Source organism: Pan troglodytes, chromosome 16 (genome assembly GCF_028858775.2).
Source record: "Pan troglodytes isolate AG18354 chromosome 16, NHGRI_mPanTro3-v2.0_pri, whole genome shotgun sequence".
Taxonomy (NCBI): Eukaryota; Metazoa; Chordata; class Mammalia; order Primates; family Hominidae; genus Pan; species Pan troglodytes.
The window spans coordinates 65,574,725-65,592,751 of record NC_072414.2 but is presented as its reverse complement, the minus strand read 5'-3'; the positions used below and the strand labels follow the sequence as shown (position 1 = coordinate 65,592,751).

The 18,027-nt window shown below is 38.4% G+C and overlaps 1 protein-coding gene across 4 annotated transcripts in view; it reads left to right on the top strand.

The window, feature by feature from the left end:
• Positions 1-225: 225 nt before the first annotated feature.
• NPTN (neuroplastin) overlaps positions 226-18,027 on the top strand; it is a 73,466-nt gene continuing 55,664 nt past the window's right edge. For 2 of the 4 annotated variants that reach the window (XR_010151415.1, XM_063794186.1), the window contains exon 1: positions 317-538. Coding sequence is in view for 3 of the 4 variants with exons in the window: in XM_063794186.1 (XP_063650256.1) it covers positions 448-538 (91 nt within the window). In the remaining variant the exon portion in view is untranslated. Of the gene's footprint in view, positions 539-18,027 lie in introns of all 4 variants that reach the window. The other 2 variants (XM_009429499.4, XM_009429498.4) reach the window with 2 other exon arrangements.

Genomic DNA, 18,027 nt, shown 5'->3' with positions numbered 1-18,027 from the left:
TTATTTATGGGTGCTCCCGGGCCAGAGAGGAGTAAACTGAAGCAGGACTTCCCAGCTCCCCACTGCCCAGAGGGCTAGCGGAGTCCCGCCTCGCCCCGTCACATGGCCAGAGGCGCCCTCGGCACGTGACCTACCTCGCGCTAGGCCAATCAGCCTCTGCAGGGGCGGGGCCACCGAGTCCGCGGGGCGGGAGTCTCCGTCGGAGCCGCCTCTTCTCGCGAGCCTTGCGGCGGTCGCTCCTCAGCCGCCCACGACCCGGAGCGAAGGTCTCGCGAGGCCTGGGCGCTGCGGCGGCAGGAGGAGGACGGGGAAGGACGGAGCCGAGCCGCGGCTGCCTCCCTCGCTCACTCCCTCGCGCACTCGCCCGCCCCCTCCCTCCCTCCCCTCCCTTCCCCGGCCCCGGCTCTGGCCCCGGCCCATTCGCTGTTGGGTCTTCTGCTAGGGAGGATGTCGGGCTCGTCGCTGCCCAGCGCCCTGGCCCTCTCGCTGTTGCTGGTCTCTGGCTCCCTCCTCCCAGGGCCAGGCGCCGCTCAGAACGGTAAGCGGGGCGCCGGGGGCGGGCCGGGCGGGGGTTGAGGGGCGCCGGGGCCGGAGGGGGCCCGGCTCTGGCCTGAGGAGACGCTGGAGCTCGGGGAAGGGGGCCGAGTGGGCGTCTGAGGGGCTGCGGGTCCGAGAGGAGGAGGTACCGGCTGCGGGTTTGAGGAGGCGCGGGTGTGAGGACCGGAGGCTCCTATCCGAGCGGCGGGGGCGTCCGGGGTGAGCGCGAGGTGTTGCCGACTCGGAGGCTCCACGTCGTGGGGCTCGTCGTGCCGGGTCGGCGAGGGGACACGGAGGAAGCCGACGTGGGGAGCTGGAGTAGCGGGGGCGGATGAGGAGGGGGCGCAGCTCTTAGGGAGGGTGGCACAAGACCGGCGTTTGTGTTCCGGGCGACGGGGATGGTGGTGTCGGTCAGGCCCCCCGGGAGCTGGGGTCGTCCAGGATTCTACTGAGGCCCCGTAGGACTGGTGACATCCTTAAAAATAAGGGGGAAATTGGGGGGAAGAGAGTCCTGAGGAACACTAATGGTGAGCTGAGTACTAGAGACCAAAGGAGGGGGTAAAGAATCAGGGAACCTTGGATCTAGGGATAGAGGGAAGGTGGGTGGGAAGATGAGGGAGTGGGTTGACTGCAGTAGGGGACCTGGAGAGAGAAGCAGCAGTGTCTCCAAATGAGCTGGGGGAAGAGGGCTGGGTTTGCTAAAGAGGGTGGAGTGCTGGGCATTCTAGGGTAGTGGTTGGGAGAGCAAAAAGGAGTTTCTAAATAAGGAGAGGAAAATGAGCAGAGGATGGAGGGAAAGGGTTGGAACTGAGGTGGGGGAATATTTATTAGAGAAGTAAGGAGGCCTGGGTATAGAGATGGGGGTGGGGGAAGACGAAAAATAAGGGAAGGGAGTAAAATGCAGGAAGTCGGGGGTGTAATGTTGGTTTGCAGTGTGGAGGATAAATTAGGGAAGGGAGGAGTTGGGATGTGGTAAATGCTGTATGATATTGGTCGGGCCTTTGGGAAAACAGGGACACATAGCTGCAACTAATTGCGGTGGTGGGATTGAGGGCAGTGACTGGCGACAGGGAGATGGGGAAGTGGATTTTTGAGATTTAAAAGTTTCAAGACAGAAGAGACGTTATTTCCGAGGAACGTGAAAGTGGCCCCTGGGAGGTGGTACAGTAGAAAGCAGAGAATTACTGGGTTTTGAATTGAAGCTCCTTTGAGAAGATGGAGAAGTGGTGGGGAATCATGGGCATAGGGACCTAAACAGAGCAGATTCTGATTGAAGGCATGTGTTAGCATTCAGCTGCTGAATGGATCTTTCACAAGTGAGTCTAGGATTGTGAACCTGTTTCTGCCCTTGTGGAAACAGCCATTAAGAGGTTAAAGAATATTTTTTCTGTGAAGGAATTTATGAGAAGTCAGTACTGGAGAGTGAACTATAAATTATTTTGGCTAATCTTTCATTGTTTATTGTTACGCTAGAACAATTTACGATTACTCTTATTAGAGAGGCTGCAATTTAAATTTTAAAAAATCAGTGGTAGAGCCAGTGGAGTTTTTTGAGAAACTGGGTTTAAAATGCTGAATGTTAGAGTTTGTTTCATTATTCCTAAAATGAATAAAGGATTGACAATATCCATCAGTTAAATATGTGTTCGTAGTACCAAATTTTATGTGTGCTTCATGGCCTTGGATATCACTGCAGGGGTCAGGAAGGAAACATTTTTTCTGTCTCTAGCATTGAATATGCTAAGTGTATTGGGTATTTTTCCTGTTTTCCTCTAAGCATGAGTCCACTGTGGAAGGCAGGGTAGAGTTAGTCTTATTTGTCTTATCAGTTTTTCGACTGTGTCAACATGACTTAAAGAAGCCTAATGCTAATTTTAGCTATTCAGTTTATGGTAATAGCATAGTTTCATTTTGCACAATAGGTGAGAGATTCTTGATCTTAACATGTTTAATCTCTGCTGGCATAGCTTTTTTCCAATGATTTATAATACGGTAAAATTGTAGTTTCTTAGCAACTAAAGCAAGGTTTCTGAATAGGCCTATAAAGACTCATCTGTCTGCTCAGTGATATGTGTTCTAAATACAGCATAGAACGGCCTTTCCCTTGAAATGAGCTTGAATTCAGTCACATGACATGACCGATGAAATGAAGCTGAGCTGCTGGTTGACCCAAATGAATGTAAATTTAATTCAAGGAAGAAATGGCTATTTTTGAGTTTGAGTTCCTATAGTTATGGATGCCATTTTATAGCTTTCTATAACGTGTCTTATTATAATATTCAAGCTTTCAGCTGGTAATAAATAGCCCTGCAGTGATCTGACTTCATGTCATGGAGTTTGTGTTTTCTTACAGTGCTTTCAAAAAGGGATACCTTGCTTGTGCATGATGTTGAAATGTTAGAAATGTTAGATTTTCTATTTAAATGACTGGAGAAAAAAACTCACAAGTATCTCTGAATTGGGAATGTAGTAGTTTAGATTGAATATAGATGTTTTTCAAAAGGCGTTTGTTTCATTATTCCTAAAATGAAGAATTTGGCCTGTATGACTCTCAAGGTCTCTTGAAGCTCCAGTGAGTTTCTGACCCATTGCTGTGGACATTCAGGGCTTTCATTCAGATGGATTTTGTTTCTCATCCAAGAATTTAAACTTGTAAGACCAATTCCAAGTAAAATCCTTATTTGTTGACTTCTATATGTATCATCAAAATAGTAGTTTAAAGAGGAACTTGTTCTAAAAAGTAACCTTATAAGACATTCAAAAGCATTAGACTGCAATTGAGTGAGTGTAAACAAAGCAGTATAATGTGATGATCAAGAGTGCAGGCTTTGGACGGTGACAGACTCAGGTTTGAGTTCCAGCTGTCAGTAGCTGAGTGATCTTGAGTAATGCAAACTTCAGTTTCATCAGTTCATCATCTGTAAAATGGAGATTACAATCATGTCCATTCCCTAGGGATGATGTGAGGATTAAATGAGATAATGACCGCTTAGATTTCAGCCTGAGTCTCAGTACATGTTAGCTATTACTACTATCCTTTAAAGAGGAGCATTATTTTTTATTTATTTTTCTTCATGTGTATATTGAAAACTTGATTGTTAATGCTGCTGTCATGGTAAATAGGCCATTTGAAGGCCCCATATAGAGATTTGTGCTTTTGCTTATGTAACTTTCTCAGAAAAGTGACCAGCTGCAGTGTGTCTGCAATTGCCAATTCTGGTGAGGAAGTTAATATTTTTATTTGAGTTTCTGGGAGAGACTTTATGGCTTTTTTTTTTTCTTTTTTTTCAGTGAACCAAATCTTTCAAGTGGGCCAGGTATCACTTTCTCATAGAGTATTATTGTTGTGAATAAGAGAAATAGAGTGTGGTACCCGGCACACAGTGGGAGTGTTATAGATGTTAGCTGAATTAATGAATGTGGAGTGGTGTGTAAAAACGTAATATATTCATATGGAAAATATGACATCACATAATTAACACTGTTCAATGGAGGAAAATAAGGAATCTAATGAATTTTATTTTTAACGACCTAAATTTTAGAAACCATTTTGTTTGGGTGATACTAGATAGTTGTGAACATTGTGCTTTGTAATAATGCCAGTATTTGCATTAGATGATTCATGGATCTTTTTCTTTTCTGTCAAGGGCTGTTTGCTTCAGTGGTTTAGCAATTTTCTCTCACTGAGTACATTTTTAGAGGTGTATTTGCTAATTGATTGTGTGTTTCCTCTTTGAACTGAAATGAGCAACAGAAGACACATCTTATCTATGGCAGCTGTGGCACAAATGACATGCCAAATGTCAAGCAAAAAATTTTGAAATAATCCAAATAAGATTTGACCAGAAGAAATAGTTTGCCTTGACATAAAGCCCTTCCTAAGGAGATCACAGGCCGTCAGTCTCTCCGGCTACTGACTAAAATGTCACTACAGATATAATGCAGCACCCAGGCATGAGAAATTGGTTCGGTCTGGGAGGATAGGCCATGTTACTACATCAGGACCCATTCCCTGGGTTTGTTTTACAAGGTTACTGGATCCAAATTAGAAAGAGATACAGATGGGTTTTTGTGTTGCCAGACGCAGTAGAGCTTAACTTGTGAATATACCAAGATTTAAAACCACAAAAGGAAATAAAACCCCTTAGATGTGAGGTTGGAATTCATTACAGGTCTGACTTCGCTTGATTAATGCAGATCCTTATGAGAAATTAGACTGCTTTAAGGGAATCCCATTGTTTTTTCTCATTAATACAGATTTGATGTGAAACAGTTTCTTTTGTGGAATATGCCTTTAGACATTAATAAAAAGCAACATTATATTATCTTTATTTTAACTTTAAAATAAAGTTTAAATAAAAATAATTATTTAAATTAAAAAAAGATTTAATTGGGCCTTGAAAGATGACCAAATGTAATTAGAAAAGTGCTCTGTCAGTTTGAACATTGTTTTTCATTAGTCTGAGGTACTTTTTAAAAGTAAGATGTTTTGTGTGTAAACTCTGAAACTTGCTGGGTCTGTGTAAAGGTTTTTTACAACGATTCGGGAAGGAGATAAAGTGCTAATATCTATTAAAATGAAGTATGTAGAAAAACAGTGAGTGACCATGTTGGATACCATACAAGAGATGTTCAACAAAAGTTTGAATAAAATTATGCAGAGTAGTTTTGGAAAAGTGAATTTTATGAAAATCGTTCTGATGTATTCTATTCAATTTATTGTTTGCAGTGAGAGTACAATCTGGACAGGATCGGAAGTAGAGAATGAAGTTGTAAGAGAAAGGGAAAGACAGAAGAAAGGCTGCAGTAGTACAAGGAGAAAAGCAGGATGCAAGAATGAGGAATGAATCTTTGTTTGAGGAGCATCCGGAAAAATATAAGCTGTCAGAAAGAGTAAATAGACCAGGGACCTCTAAAGTAAATTCACACATCAAAGTTAAAATAATGTTGGAGAATCACCTCCTGTGAACAATTGGCTTAGCTTTCAGTATGCCTCTTTAAACAAAACATTATCATTTTATACAAATTTTTTAAATGTTGTTCATAATATGGAGTTTAATTTTAAGCACCTTAGATAATGCAGTTGTAAGCTTGTTTGTGAAATTTTTATGGATTTTTTTTTTCAAAATTCCTAATTTTAGTTGGTAAGGATTAACTTCGGGAAGACAGGAAACCCCTCCAGTAAAATTAATTGGTTATAAATGGTTACATCTTTTAGGCTTATATACATAACAAAACTTCTTACTGAATTTAAAAGTGATCTTGTGTAAAAACATTATTCTAGTGATATTGATGTCTAAATTTGAAGGATTGAATACACAAGTAAAATATATCTGCTTTTTAAGGATCTATTCAGTTTAGGAAGGAGAGTCAAAATTTGTATTTAATTTCAATTTATTATATTGTCTGAAACTGAAAGTAGGCCTAATTTTTGTTTGCTTTTGTGTATGTACAAAGGCAAACATTTATCAATCAACTCTTATTAATTTGAGATTATTTTGACCTGATTGCTCAGAACTTTTGTCTATCTGTATAGAAATGGGGTTTTCTAAATATTTAAAGAATTTCCTACGTATGTAAATTTACTTGCACACAGTAAGTTAGGGGAGACATTTAATATTCCTCAGATACCTGCTGTTTTTTTGTTGTGTTTCTTGTTTTCCAAATAAATAAACTGAGTGTTATCCGTTCATTAAAATAGAATGTAGTCAGCTCGAGGGAAACATTTTGTATTGAGTTTCTTGTACTAAAAAGCACTAAATGGTATTCTCTTGCATTTCTGAAACAATTATGGAATGTTTTAAGACTAGCCTTCCTACCAAATAATCTTAACTACTGGAGCTTTATGATATACTTTATGGTATTTTCCAGAAATACGTCAATTTTTTTTTTAAGATGGAGTCTTGCTCTGTTGCCCAGGCTGGAGTGCAGTGGCATGATCTCAGCTCACTGCAACCTCCACCTTCTGGGTTCAAGCAATTCTCCCTGCCTCAGCTTCCTGAGTAGCTGGGATTACAGGCGCCAGCCACCATACTCAGCTAATTTTTGGATTTTTAGTAGAAATGGAGTTTCGCCATGTTGGCCAGGCTGATCTCGAACTCCTGACCTTAGGTGATCTGCCCACCTCGGCCTCCCAAAGTGCTGTGATTACAGGTGTGAGCCACCGTGCCCGGCTGAAATATGCCAATTTGGATATCCTTCTCTTGCCTTATTAAAAATCATCGGTCACCCAGGTATTACTTCAAATTTACTAGACAGTGAAATATAAATGAGATGGTATGAAATCACTCTGAAAGTATTAGGGTTGGATATATTATGTAAGTTTCTATAATTAGAAAACATTAAGTCCCAAATTGTACCAATAGTTTTAATCATATCTAAATGGATACTCACATACTAAATGTGATTAAATATAAAATGCATAACGAAATGTCACATCCTTTCCTGATAGAATACTGATAAGGCATAGTATTTCATGTGCAGGAAGATACAGGAAAACACACAAGTAAGAGTTTGTTTTGCATATATAAATTGTTATGCCTTTGAGATTCTTTTCTTCCTGATGGTAGTGTTTGGAAACCATTGGACTAGATGATGTCTGAATTTCCTTTCAGTTCTAAAAATTACTAAATATCTTGCCCTTATAGCTTAGATACTGTCTCCAATAGGTTAAAGGCTCAGAGATGATAACACTTTCTGTTTAAAAGTTTTTAGGAACTTACTTTTGAATATAATGAAAATTAACTTTGAGGCATGCACTGTTTTGAAATCTAACTGCCTCTAAATCTACTTCAGACAACCCTTGCAGTTCTTGTTTCAAGGGAGGCAGAACCGTGTCTGTTATGCAGAGATCTTATATTAAACTTGCTGGGAAAATTGCCAGTGTGAATAAAGAAGTGAATATTCCTGCCAGGTAGGTAGGTATTTTATGATCTTTCTGTTGGCTGAAAGTGGTTGACTAATAAAGAGACAATGAAACACACTTAACTATTTGTATTTTTATGTTATCTTTTGAGAAAGTTTGTTTTCTATATATGAGTTAGTTTCTGCAGTCCCTTATGCATTTTTTAAGACCTGGAAATCCGTCCATTATAGTCGAAGAAGGCAACCCCAAGTGTTAACTGAATTAAATCCTAGCAAGTTCCTTGATTGTTATTCCTTAGAAACATTGTGTTTAAAGGTCTCAAGTTGTAAACATTCATGGTACTACTTTGTTATCTGTTAGGTCCATTTCTTTTCCTTTTTTTCTTTTAGATCTTTAGAATTTCAAACATGTACAAAAATAGATTAAGTAATGAATAAACCCCTGTGTATTCATCATCTAGTTTCAGCTACACCCTTGCTACTTATTAATTTAAAAATAACCTAAAAATTACATTGCAAACTAGAATTTTCTAGGACCTGAAATGTAGTCAGTAGGGGTTAGTTTATATGAGTAAAAGATAATATTTGGTTCACATGTAATCATGTTGAAATTACTTGAAAAATGAAGCTCTTGGCTGGACGCGGTGGCTCACGCCTGTAATCCCAGCACTTTGGGAGGCTGCGGTGGGCGGATCACGAGGTCAGGAGATCGAGACCATCCTGGTTAACACGGTGAAACCCCATCTCTACCAAAAATACAAAAAATCAGCCAGGGGTGGTCGCCGGCGCCTGTAGTCCCAGCTACTCGGGGCTGAGGCAGGAGAATGGCGTGAACCCGGGAGCCGAGAACATGCCACTGCACTCCAGCCTGGGTTTCAGGGCCAGACTCCATCTCAAAAAAAAAAAGCTCTTTAGAAAAAGGCTTTCAAACTTTTTTGTCTGTGACCCAGATAGAGAAGTAGTTTTTGACTAATAGAAATTTGTAACAAAATTACACAAATATGTAACATCTTGTGAAACATTACCTATTATTAATCTGTGTGAGGTAGTTAAGAGAACCATAGTGACCTTCTAAATTGAATTCACAATTCATGGGCCGTGAAACTCAGTTTGAAAAACAGCATTTTCAGGTATGGAGTAGTTTGGGGCTTTTGTTTATTTTTTACATGCCATATTAGTCTGGAATAATTATGATTTTTGTTAACACAAGGATTTTCACTAGACATTTATCAGTAATATCAGCATATACTGTTATTAGTCATTATGAGTAAAGAAAATAAAACATTTTGGATTTATACATTAGCCATTATATATAGCGATTTTTTTTCCTTTTAGAACTTTAGAAAAAGGGGAAGCCACAGTAATTTGAATATAATCAAGACATAACTTTTCCAGTATATTCAGTTGACCTTCCTTTTAAATTAGACCTTGTGTTCCTTATTCCTGAGCCTTTGAGTTTGCAGGGCTGGGAGTACTAATGTTTATTCTAAGCCAAATGCTTTACTTGGTTGCTGTAGTCTGAGGCACATTTCTGTTGAGTACAGATTGACTTGAATACTGGCCAAGGGAAGAGAGAGAGAGGGTAAGCAGAACCATCACTAAAGAATCATCTGCCGTTCATGTGTAAGATCCTAGAGTAGTGGGATTATTTCCTAGTTTTTAGACACTGCTTCCTGGAGGAAAAAAAAGGCAACAAGATGTCCTCCTTTGTTGGCAACTATCTGTGAAAAACTTCTAAATTCATAGATTGAAGGAATGTGTTAAATTTAACTTGGGATTTTTTTGATTATATGAGTTTAGCAGGTTTGGGAATCATTGCCGAACAACTGGAAAAAAATAGCACAAGGAGCTCCAGCATTGAAATTATATTCATTAATGCTGAATCTCAAATCATGCATCAAGGGAGATGAAATAAATGGCCTTAATGCAAACCAGGAAACTGCTACCTGGAAAAAAGCAAGTATAAAGAGGTTTCAAATAGCTTGCAGTGAACGGTCATTGAATTACCCTTACACAAATAACATAGTGATCACGTATCAAAAGTATGGTGCTAACCTAACAGCGTTACTGTTTTCTACTAGGATTGAACTCCAAATAAGAATACTTTCTAACCACATTTTGGAAGAGACATAGAATCTATGTTGATGGTAGCTTAAGATTTAGGAGAAAAGCCTGAAGGAGCTAAACTTAGGAAAAGGGAGCACTAGGGGGATGTGATTATCTATTAATACTTTCAAGGTAGCAGTGTAAATGAAGTAAGGGAATTAGGCAGTCTCCAAAGATGGATGGGCTGTATCAAAGAGCAGTGGCCTAGAGCACAGGGAAGAAAGCATAGGTTTAGTATTAAGATGATTTTAATGAAACTAGCGGAAGAATAGAGTTATTTGCACTCATTGTCAGAACCATTATAAGTAGGACAAAGAGCTGGTTGAGAGGGTACTCAAAAACAGAAATGATCTCTTTCTTACATAGTACTGTGCTTGTTTAGAAGCTCAATGAGAGAAAAATATGGAAATGAGTATGAAATGAAATGGACTTTTCAAAAGTTAGTGTGTTTTTCTGTTGTTTGTTTTGTTTTGAAACAGGGTCTCACTCTGTTGCCTAGGCTGGAATGCAGTGGCGTGATCATTGCTCTCTGCAGCATCAACCTTCCAGGCTCAGGTGATCCTCCTGCCTCAGCTTTCCAAGTAGCTGGGACCACAGGCGCGTACCTCCATGCCTGGCTAATTTTTAAATTTTTTGTGGAGATGAGGTCTCCCTATGTTGCCCAGGCTGGTCTCAAACTCCTGGACTAAAGTGATCCTCCTGCCTCTGCCTCCCAAAGTGCTGGGATTACAGGCATGAGCCACAGCCCCCCTGCCAGCCAGAAGTTTTTAAAGATCAGAAATTAGTGTTTCTAGCTCTAAACTTCTATGATTATGAATCCAAGTAAAATGGTAGATTAACTTTGGAATCCATTAAGGTAGCTTTTAGGACTTGCCTGTGATATTAGAACAGAATTTTGCTTACTATAACCTTCAGAAGCAACTTCTTTTTGTTATCAAAAAGCTAAACTATGAAATCCTTCCAATACGTGTTTAATACAAAGAAGCCTAGATAATAAAGAGCCCGTTAGACTTTATATGAAACCTAGTAAAAGTATAACCTTTGGCCATTAGAAATTAAGCTTTTTCTTTTATATGGTAAATGTATGCTATTAAAAACCTGGAAAAGGACACTTTCATCCTAACTCCTAAGACTTCATTAGTTAAAATCCTGCTGTGATAGAAGCCACAGCCTGTCTTTAGAAGTGGGAGCTGGTGCTGTAATACCTTGGTAGAGGTGGGAGCTCACTTTAGTTTGAAGAGTGTAGGGTTGTCAGATAAAATATAGGATGCCCAGTTATATTTGAATTTCAGATCAAAAATGAAGAATTTTTATTTACATAATATGGCAACCCTGGAAGAATGTATCTTTGCTATTTTGGCCTTCCAGTTAGAACTTAAAAGACAGCCTTGTAATTTGGTGAGGTTTTTGTGTATTAAAAGAAACCTTCCTAAAGTAGATTTAATATGGACAAAATCATGTTGCATTGCAAATTTTGTATGAGAAAATATAGGTTAGAGTAGCATTGTTTTATTTTGATAACCTCACATTTCTATATGTGTTTTCTTCAGTTCAGCTACCTTATATCTGACAGTAATTTTTTTCATTTATTCTCTGAAATTAAAGCTGTTTTCGAGAAGAAGGTGGGCTGAGGGCGTCAGGCTTTTTTTTTTTTTTTTTAAAAACAATTCTCCCTCTTCTTACCTAAAATATTTTAAAATTTAGGGCATTATTGCCTAAAGGGTATATGATAAGGATGTTTCTGGGACTTCTCGTTTAAGGATTGCCCTTTTCCATATTTGTGCCTGGGGGCTTGGAATATATTTGTATTCTTGGTTTGGAAGAAGAAAAAGGTATAAATGAAGACGTGATTGACCACACCCTTTTCTTTCTAATGGGTTCAAAATAATTTTCACTTGCTGAATTGTAACCACCTGATTTAGAGAGTCAGAAAGTGGATGTTAACAATGCAGACAGACTAGGGATGTGATTACTTTGTTTTTTTGTTTGTTTTTTTTTGTTTGTTTTCAGAGATGGAGTCTCACTCTGTCACCCAGGCTGGAGTGTAGTGGCGCGATCTCAGCTCACTGCAACCTCCATCTCCCGGGTTTGAGTGATTCTCCTGCCTCAGTCTCCTATGGGATGTGATTACTTTATACCTAAATTTCAGTACTAAGAAAATCATGGTTTGATGAGTTTTTAGTAGTGGTTTGTCCCTGTTTATCAGTAATTCATTGTAAGAGTTCTCCCTTTTGTCTTTTTGTTACGGGCTAAGGCAAGGAGTGGTGCCTATAAGAATAAGAGGACTTGAACAGTGGAATAGGTTCCAGGGAGAATGATATTAAGGAACATGAAACATAACCCTAGTTATACTTACCCATATTTATTTGAAATATATTTAAGGTAATTTTAAAAAGTACTAAAAGTAACTTGTAGTTTTTATGAAAGTAGGAAATTACCATTGTAAATATAAAATGTGAATAAGAACTATACTGAAAAGGTCATCTTGTCGGGCAATGAAGTTAAGTAGAAAGAACACTGGATTTGGCAGTAGCCCTGTAATACTGTCTGTTTGCATTTTAGTACTCTGGTTTCTGTTTTAAAAATTAGTGTAATACTTAACCCATAGAGTTTTATGGGATTAAATTATAATGTATGCTAAAGTGCTTAATAAACTGCTATATTTTTAAATGGCATGCTTGTGTAGCTTTGAGTTATAGGGCATGGTATTTATAGTGTTTACCCTTAATAGGTTAACTGCAACTCTGGTAGTTCATAAGAAAGTTAAGAGGAAAAATAAAGTACTAATGAGAAAGGCCAGATTATTTCAAGGTTGGCTCTTTTGACAAATGATGACCATATCATTAAAATGTGCGTTTTAGATGGTTGTTAATAGGCCAGTCTTTTCATTGAATTAATTATTCCTCTCTACTAGGGAAGGTTAATATTGAATTTCTATAATCTTTGTAGTGTGCTCACTGCTCTCACTTCAAGTTAAATTTAGTCACAGGGACCCTTGTTATTTTTCATCCCCATTCTCTCCTCCCCGAGATAGGTGACTGAAAGTGAAATCAGATGTCTATCTGTGTTTCCTTTTTATAGCAAATTTTTGTAACTCGCTTTTACTATCCTGAAATAAAATTCATAGATGTTTTGACCTACCTACATGTTATTGAAGAAAAAACAATCTGATGTCCTAAATGTAATATAAAGGAGAAAATAAGGGTAAGTAACTCTAATAATACAATGTTTAGATCAGTCTGTAAGTGCTAAGAGATGGCTGCACAGAAAGACATTGAAGTAGCCCATTGTTTATATTAGAAAAACCAAGCTACAAATTCAGACCGATACAGTTGTGCTGTAATGGTGAATTGAATACTATAAACAGTGTTGCTGTTGATAATGTGATTTTCTGAAAAGGTGAACAGCTCTTGGTAGAGTTCCAAATGAACGAAAGAACAGTCTATTCTCACTTTACACAGTAATTACATTCCTGGAAAATTAAGTGATGATTAAAATCATGCAAGAATACTTTGTGTTATATTTAAAACAGAGTTGGGTTCTGGGCTCAGAACAAGTTTTTCATCTTGAATGTCATTTGAAAGTGGTATAGGAAGCGGGACAATTCTTTACTGTGCAAGACTTTTCCTTACTTTGTGGGATGTTGCAAATCCTTGGTGCCTGCCCGCTAAAGACTAGTAGTTTCACCTCAGTCATTGTGTCAACCAAAAATAGAGAAATTTCCAAAATGCCCTATAAAAGGCAGGGCAACCCCCATTGAGAATATCTTCATTTTGTTCCTGTACTTGTAAGTGTCCTCTGAGGTAGGATTATAGTACTTAGTCCCTAGGACTATCAGTAGTCAAAGCCACATGCCTTCTAGGAATGGAAAGGCAAGGAGAACAGCTGTTGACTTGCCTTTACTCTTTTTGTTGACATGCATTAAAGCAGGGTTTGCAAACTCATTTACCACAAGAGCTAAACAAGTACCATTTGCTAAACTAGAGAATACATGCTTTGAAAACACTGAAAGTTGGATTTAAAAACACTGTGCTGATGAAATAAAATTATCAGTGGGCCTCTAAGTTGTGTCCCTTTCACCAAAGGATTATATTATGAATTTTGGAGCCTGAGAGATTAGGTTGAAACCCTGATTTTTGGCAAATCTCTTAATCTCTCTTAGCCTCTGTTTTCTCAGCCGCTTATTAGACATAACGCATACCTCACAGGATGGTGGTTAGAATGAGACTGCATATATACAATGCCCGGTACAGTACGTGACACAAGATACATGTGCTTAGTGAACTTTTCTCTTTGCCCTAATACCCATTCAGTTATCTTGGTTACTTTTTAATCTGTTGTTTTAAAGCTAGCTATGTGTTCTATAGTAAAATGATTATAAAATTTGAAATCTTTAATATAGAGGATATTAGTCCCTTCTTATTTTTAACAAGCTAGAAAGTAATTACAATGAACTTTTTTGGTTAACACACAACTTATTTACCATTTAGGGTGTGTGAAGCCTGATGCTTATAACGCTAAATATGCTTATTCCAAACTATTTCAGTAGATCACCCTCCTTGGTCTTTGAGGTTAGCTTTTAACATTAATGTATCCAGGTAGCAGTGGTCTTTATTTTTGAAGCCGTCTTGCAGCAGGTAATTTTGCTAATACTACAGTAATGTATTGCACCATCAAAATTAAGTTGTTCCATAGAAGTGACATGTTTTGGTAGTTGTTGCTTGACTTAGAAATTTAGCAGCATGAGTTTTACTAGGAAACTATGATATATTATTTTCTTCCAGTTTTCCAGTGAATGTTTTAAAAGTTTTACATTTTCTTGCTTCTTGTAAAATTTTGTAGAGACGTACATAGCTTGCTGTACATCTTGTTTTCAGCTTTTAGCAGCAGAAAGTTTTCTTTTTAAACATTAGTAATTAAGACAATGATCTAAATAGTTAAAGCAATAGAAGCTTTATTCCCATCACCATAATTCTGTTGTCCCTCTTTGTTTTCCTCTACAATATGATTTGGAATCCTTTTAAAGACCTCTATGCCTTAGTTTAAATTTTTTAATTTAAGTTAATTTATTGTTACTATTTTTTTTTTTTTTTTTTTTTTTGAGACAGGGTCTTGCTGCTATGTTTGCCCAGGCTGGAGTGCAGTGGTATGATCATAGCTCACTGCAGCCTCGACTTCCCAGGGTCAAGCAATCGTCCTGTCTCAGTGTCCTGAGCAGCTGGGATTACAGGCGTGCACCACCACACCCGGCTAATTTTTTAAAAAACTTTTTTGTAGAAATGGTGTCCCACTCTGTTGCCCAGGGAGGTGTTTTTGTTTTGTTTTGTTTGAGACAGGATCTTGCTCTTTCATCCAGGCTGGAGTCAGTGGTGAGACCACAGCCCACTGCAGCCTCCATTGTCTGGGCTCAAGTGATCCTTCTACCCCAGCCTCCCGAGTAGTGGGACCACAGGTGCATGCCACCATGCCCAGCTAATTGTTAAAAATATTTCATAGAGACAGAGTCTCACTGTTGTTCAGGGTGGTCTCCAAAGTGTTGGGATTACAGGCTTGAGCCACTGCACCCAGCCTGTAATTTCTTATAAAGTTATTTTATTTTTCCTATCTTAACTTTATTCTCTTCTTACACATACTTTCTTGATCCTGTTTCTTCTGGTATCTTCAGTTGTTTCTAGATAAACATTTGCCACTTAAAATTTTTAAATTCTATTTTAATCCTTTTTAGACAGAGAGGTAGTGGTTCCATATTCTAAATGTAATATAAAAGTTTAGATGACTGGTGTTTATTGAGCAGGAGTGTTTCCATATTGTGAGTGGGTATTTTTGCATTTCCTAATAGCTGTTTAATGACTTTCTTCGTATGGTAGAGATCTTCCTAACATATATTTTTTTAACTCTTTTAATCCCCAAAGGGTCATAATGCCCATGTTTCTCAGAAACAGCTCAGCTGGTCTTCAAGGCCTAGTCACAAAGGAAATTAATTCCTGATGGAAGTGAGGACATCGAGGCAGAAAGAATTCCAGGCAGGCGGCTAGTAATGAATATTGATTGTGAGCTATGTGGTACTTGCTTCCCTGCAGAGCTACCACTTACTGTGGAGTAGCATACATGAAACGTTGTGAAACGTCTGCCCATGGAGCATAGAATTTGCTACTCAGTGGCAAGTAGACATTAAAATTCAATTATGAGGTGGAGTGGTGCTAGGGGTAGTCAGACTTTACAGCTGGAGGATGAAAGGGCAAATTTTGATATGCATTAAAGGGAGAAAAAAACACCAGTAGAGTATATAAAGTAGTAGTTCTTGCTGTAGGAACATTAGGTTATAGTGAAAATTGCTCAGAAGTTATCAGAAGAATGAGCTTTCCTGGCATTTGTATTTTAGTAACAGGTGTGTGTATTTCAGCAGCTTTGTAAAGCCGAATGGGAGTTTGAGTGGAATGTGTTTTTAGTAGTGTCTTAGTAGAGTGTCACCTTACCATTCTGCAACACTATCTGTTTGTCACAGAAAGAACTAAAGAATTGTGTCAAGTCTTGAACTCTCAAAATATAACACTGGAAAAACTTGACAGGCCCAGTAGTAGGTGAGCCTGAGGTAACCAGATACATAAGCTTGTCAGCCATCTGTGCCTAGAATTTAGTGAAGTTTTCATCAGGTCAAATTTCCAAAGAATAGCTGTGACTAACCACAGAAGGGAATACCAGTGGTTAGTTGGGAAGGATGAATCCTCCTGCATTGGATAGTGGTTAGCCAACATTTTGATACTGAATTATTTCATTCAGCTTTTTGAAAGAAGGAAAAAGTTATTGGATTTTTAAAAATTATGAAAGGATTTGCTTACATGATAACTTCAAATAATACTTTGGTGTTTAAAATGTTGAAGTTCTTCCTTTTACTCCTTCATATTCCTACTTTTTAGTTAGCAGTGTTAGTAGTTTGTTGTGTATCCTTTCAAAGCTTGGTTTATGTAGGCATATCATTTACATACTGTGATGCTTTGCATTTAGTAGTATGTTATAATTCATCTTGGTATTTATAGTCTTTTTTTGAATATAGTAATTGGAGTGACAGATATTTTCATTTATGTAAACGTATGGAACTGCTGGAATACATCTGTTGTTACTAATTGTCACCAAAGGGAATTACGTTGATAGTGACTGCATTCTTGATATTGAAATTGGCCTACTGAGAGGGAAGCAGGGAAAAGCTTCATTAAATGGAATAGAAAAATATACTACTTCAATTTTATCCAGTTTTTGGCTGAAGTCTTTAATGTTCACACATTTAATATCTTAGCCATGTGGGTAACTCCTGGGACAGCTCTGCTAATTTTTAGTGAAAGCATTCTGGAAACAATTTTGCTGTCCCTTTTCAAGACAAGCACCAATATTTTTTACTGGTGTTTGGGACACTAGGTAAGTAGTATAACCTGACTCTCTACCTCACTGCAGAGGTGAAAATTCTACTTAATCATGTAGTTATGAGGTAATACAGACCTGAAACAAGTTGAGGAGAGTAGAAATAAGAAGTAATTGTGGAGGGAGAATAGAACAGATTTGGACAATTGGCTGAATTTTGGGATTTCCTGAGGGACTGAGGAGGCAGCAGGTTTTAGTGGATAGAGCATTAGTGAACAGGAGTCAGAATATTTGAATTCTAGTTAAGGGTTCTGCAACTAAAGTATAGCCTCTTTGGCCCGTGGTATATCTGAGTGTTAATTTGGGGCAAGAATTAGATTTAGGAGTTTTCAACCTTTAGCTGCAGAAAGTTTGTTGTTGTTAATTAGATACAAGTAGAGCTGTTTGAGGGGCAGAGGGAGTCCCATAAGTGTTCCAAAGAATCTTTAGGGTCTGTGGAGCAGGGTTTTTAAATTGAAAAATGGATGACCCCTTTGTAGACCTACTTTTAAAGTTTTTGCATAAGAGTGTTTTGTACCTTTGGTTCATAATGTACTTGGTCAGTCTTGATACCTGCACGGAAGAGGTCCTGTGCATACTTTGTAAAACTGAGAATTAAGATACTTATATATATGTCCATTGTTGAAATAAGACCAACAGAAAAGATGACCCATTTAAGATAGAATGTATAAAATAGCACAAATATAATTACCCTATGCAAAATGGATTCAGTAAAATAATTTTTATTACAAGGCTTGCCAACCTCTGGGGAAGAAAGAGCTACCTGTCATTTACCTGAGTTTTGAAATCCAGGTATATGTACATGATAGAGTGCAGAAATGTGCTGTTAAGTCTCTGGTTGGAAAGAGGATGAACCTGCTATTTTCATCCCTTCTTGGTGGGAAGAAAATCTTAGGGGTGTATCATTTTAGTAACCATCTTGGAGATCTGTCAGTAAGAACTGGAAACCTACTGCCAAGTTCCAGTTTACTAGTTAGGAACATCAGCTTTTAAAAATCGGTCTTTGTTAGTAATGCCAGATGCCTTTTAAACTCATAGGCCCGCATAGACTTTTTGTATAGGTAATTCAGATCGGGGATGAAAGTGTAGTGATAAAGGCCTGAA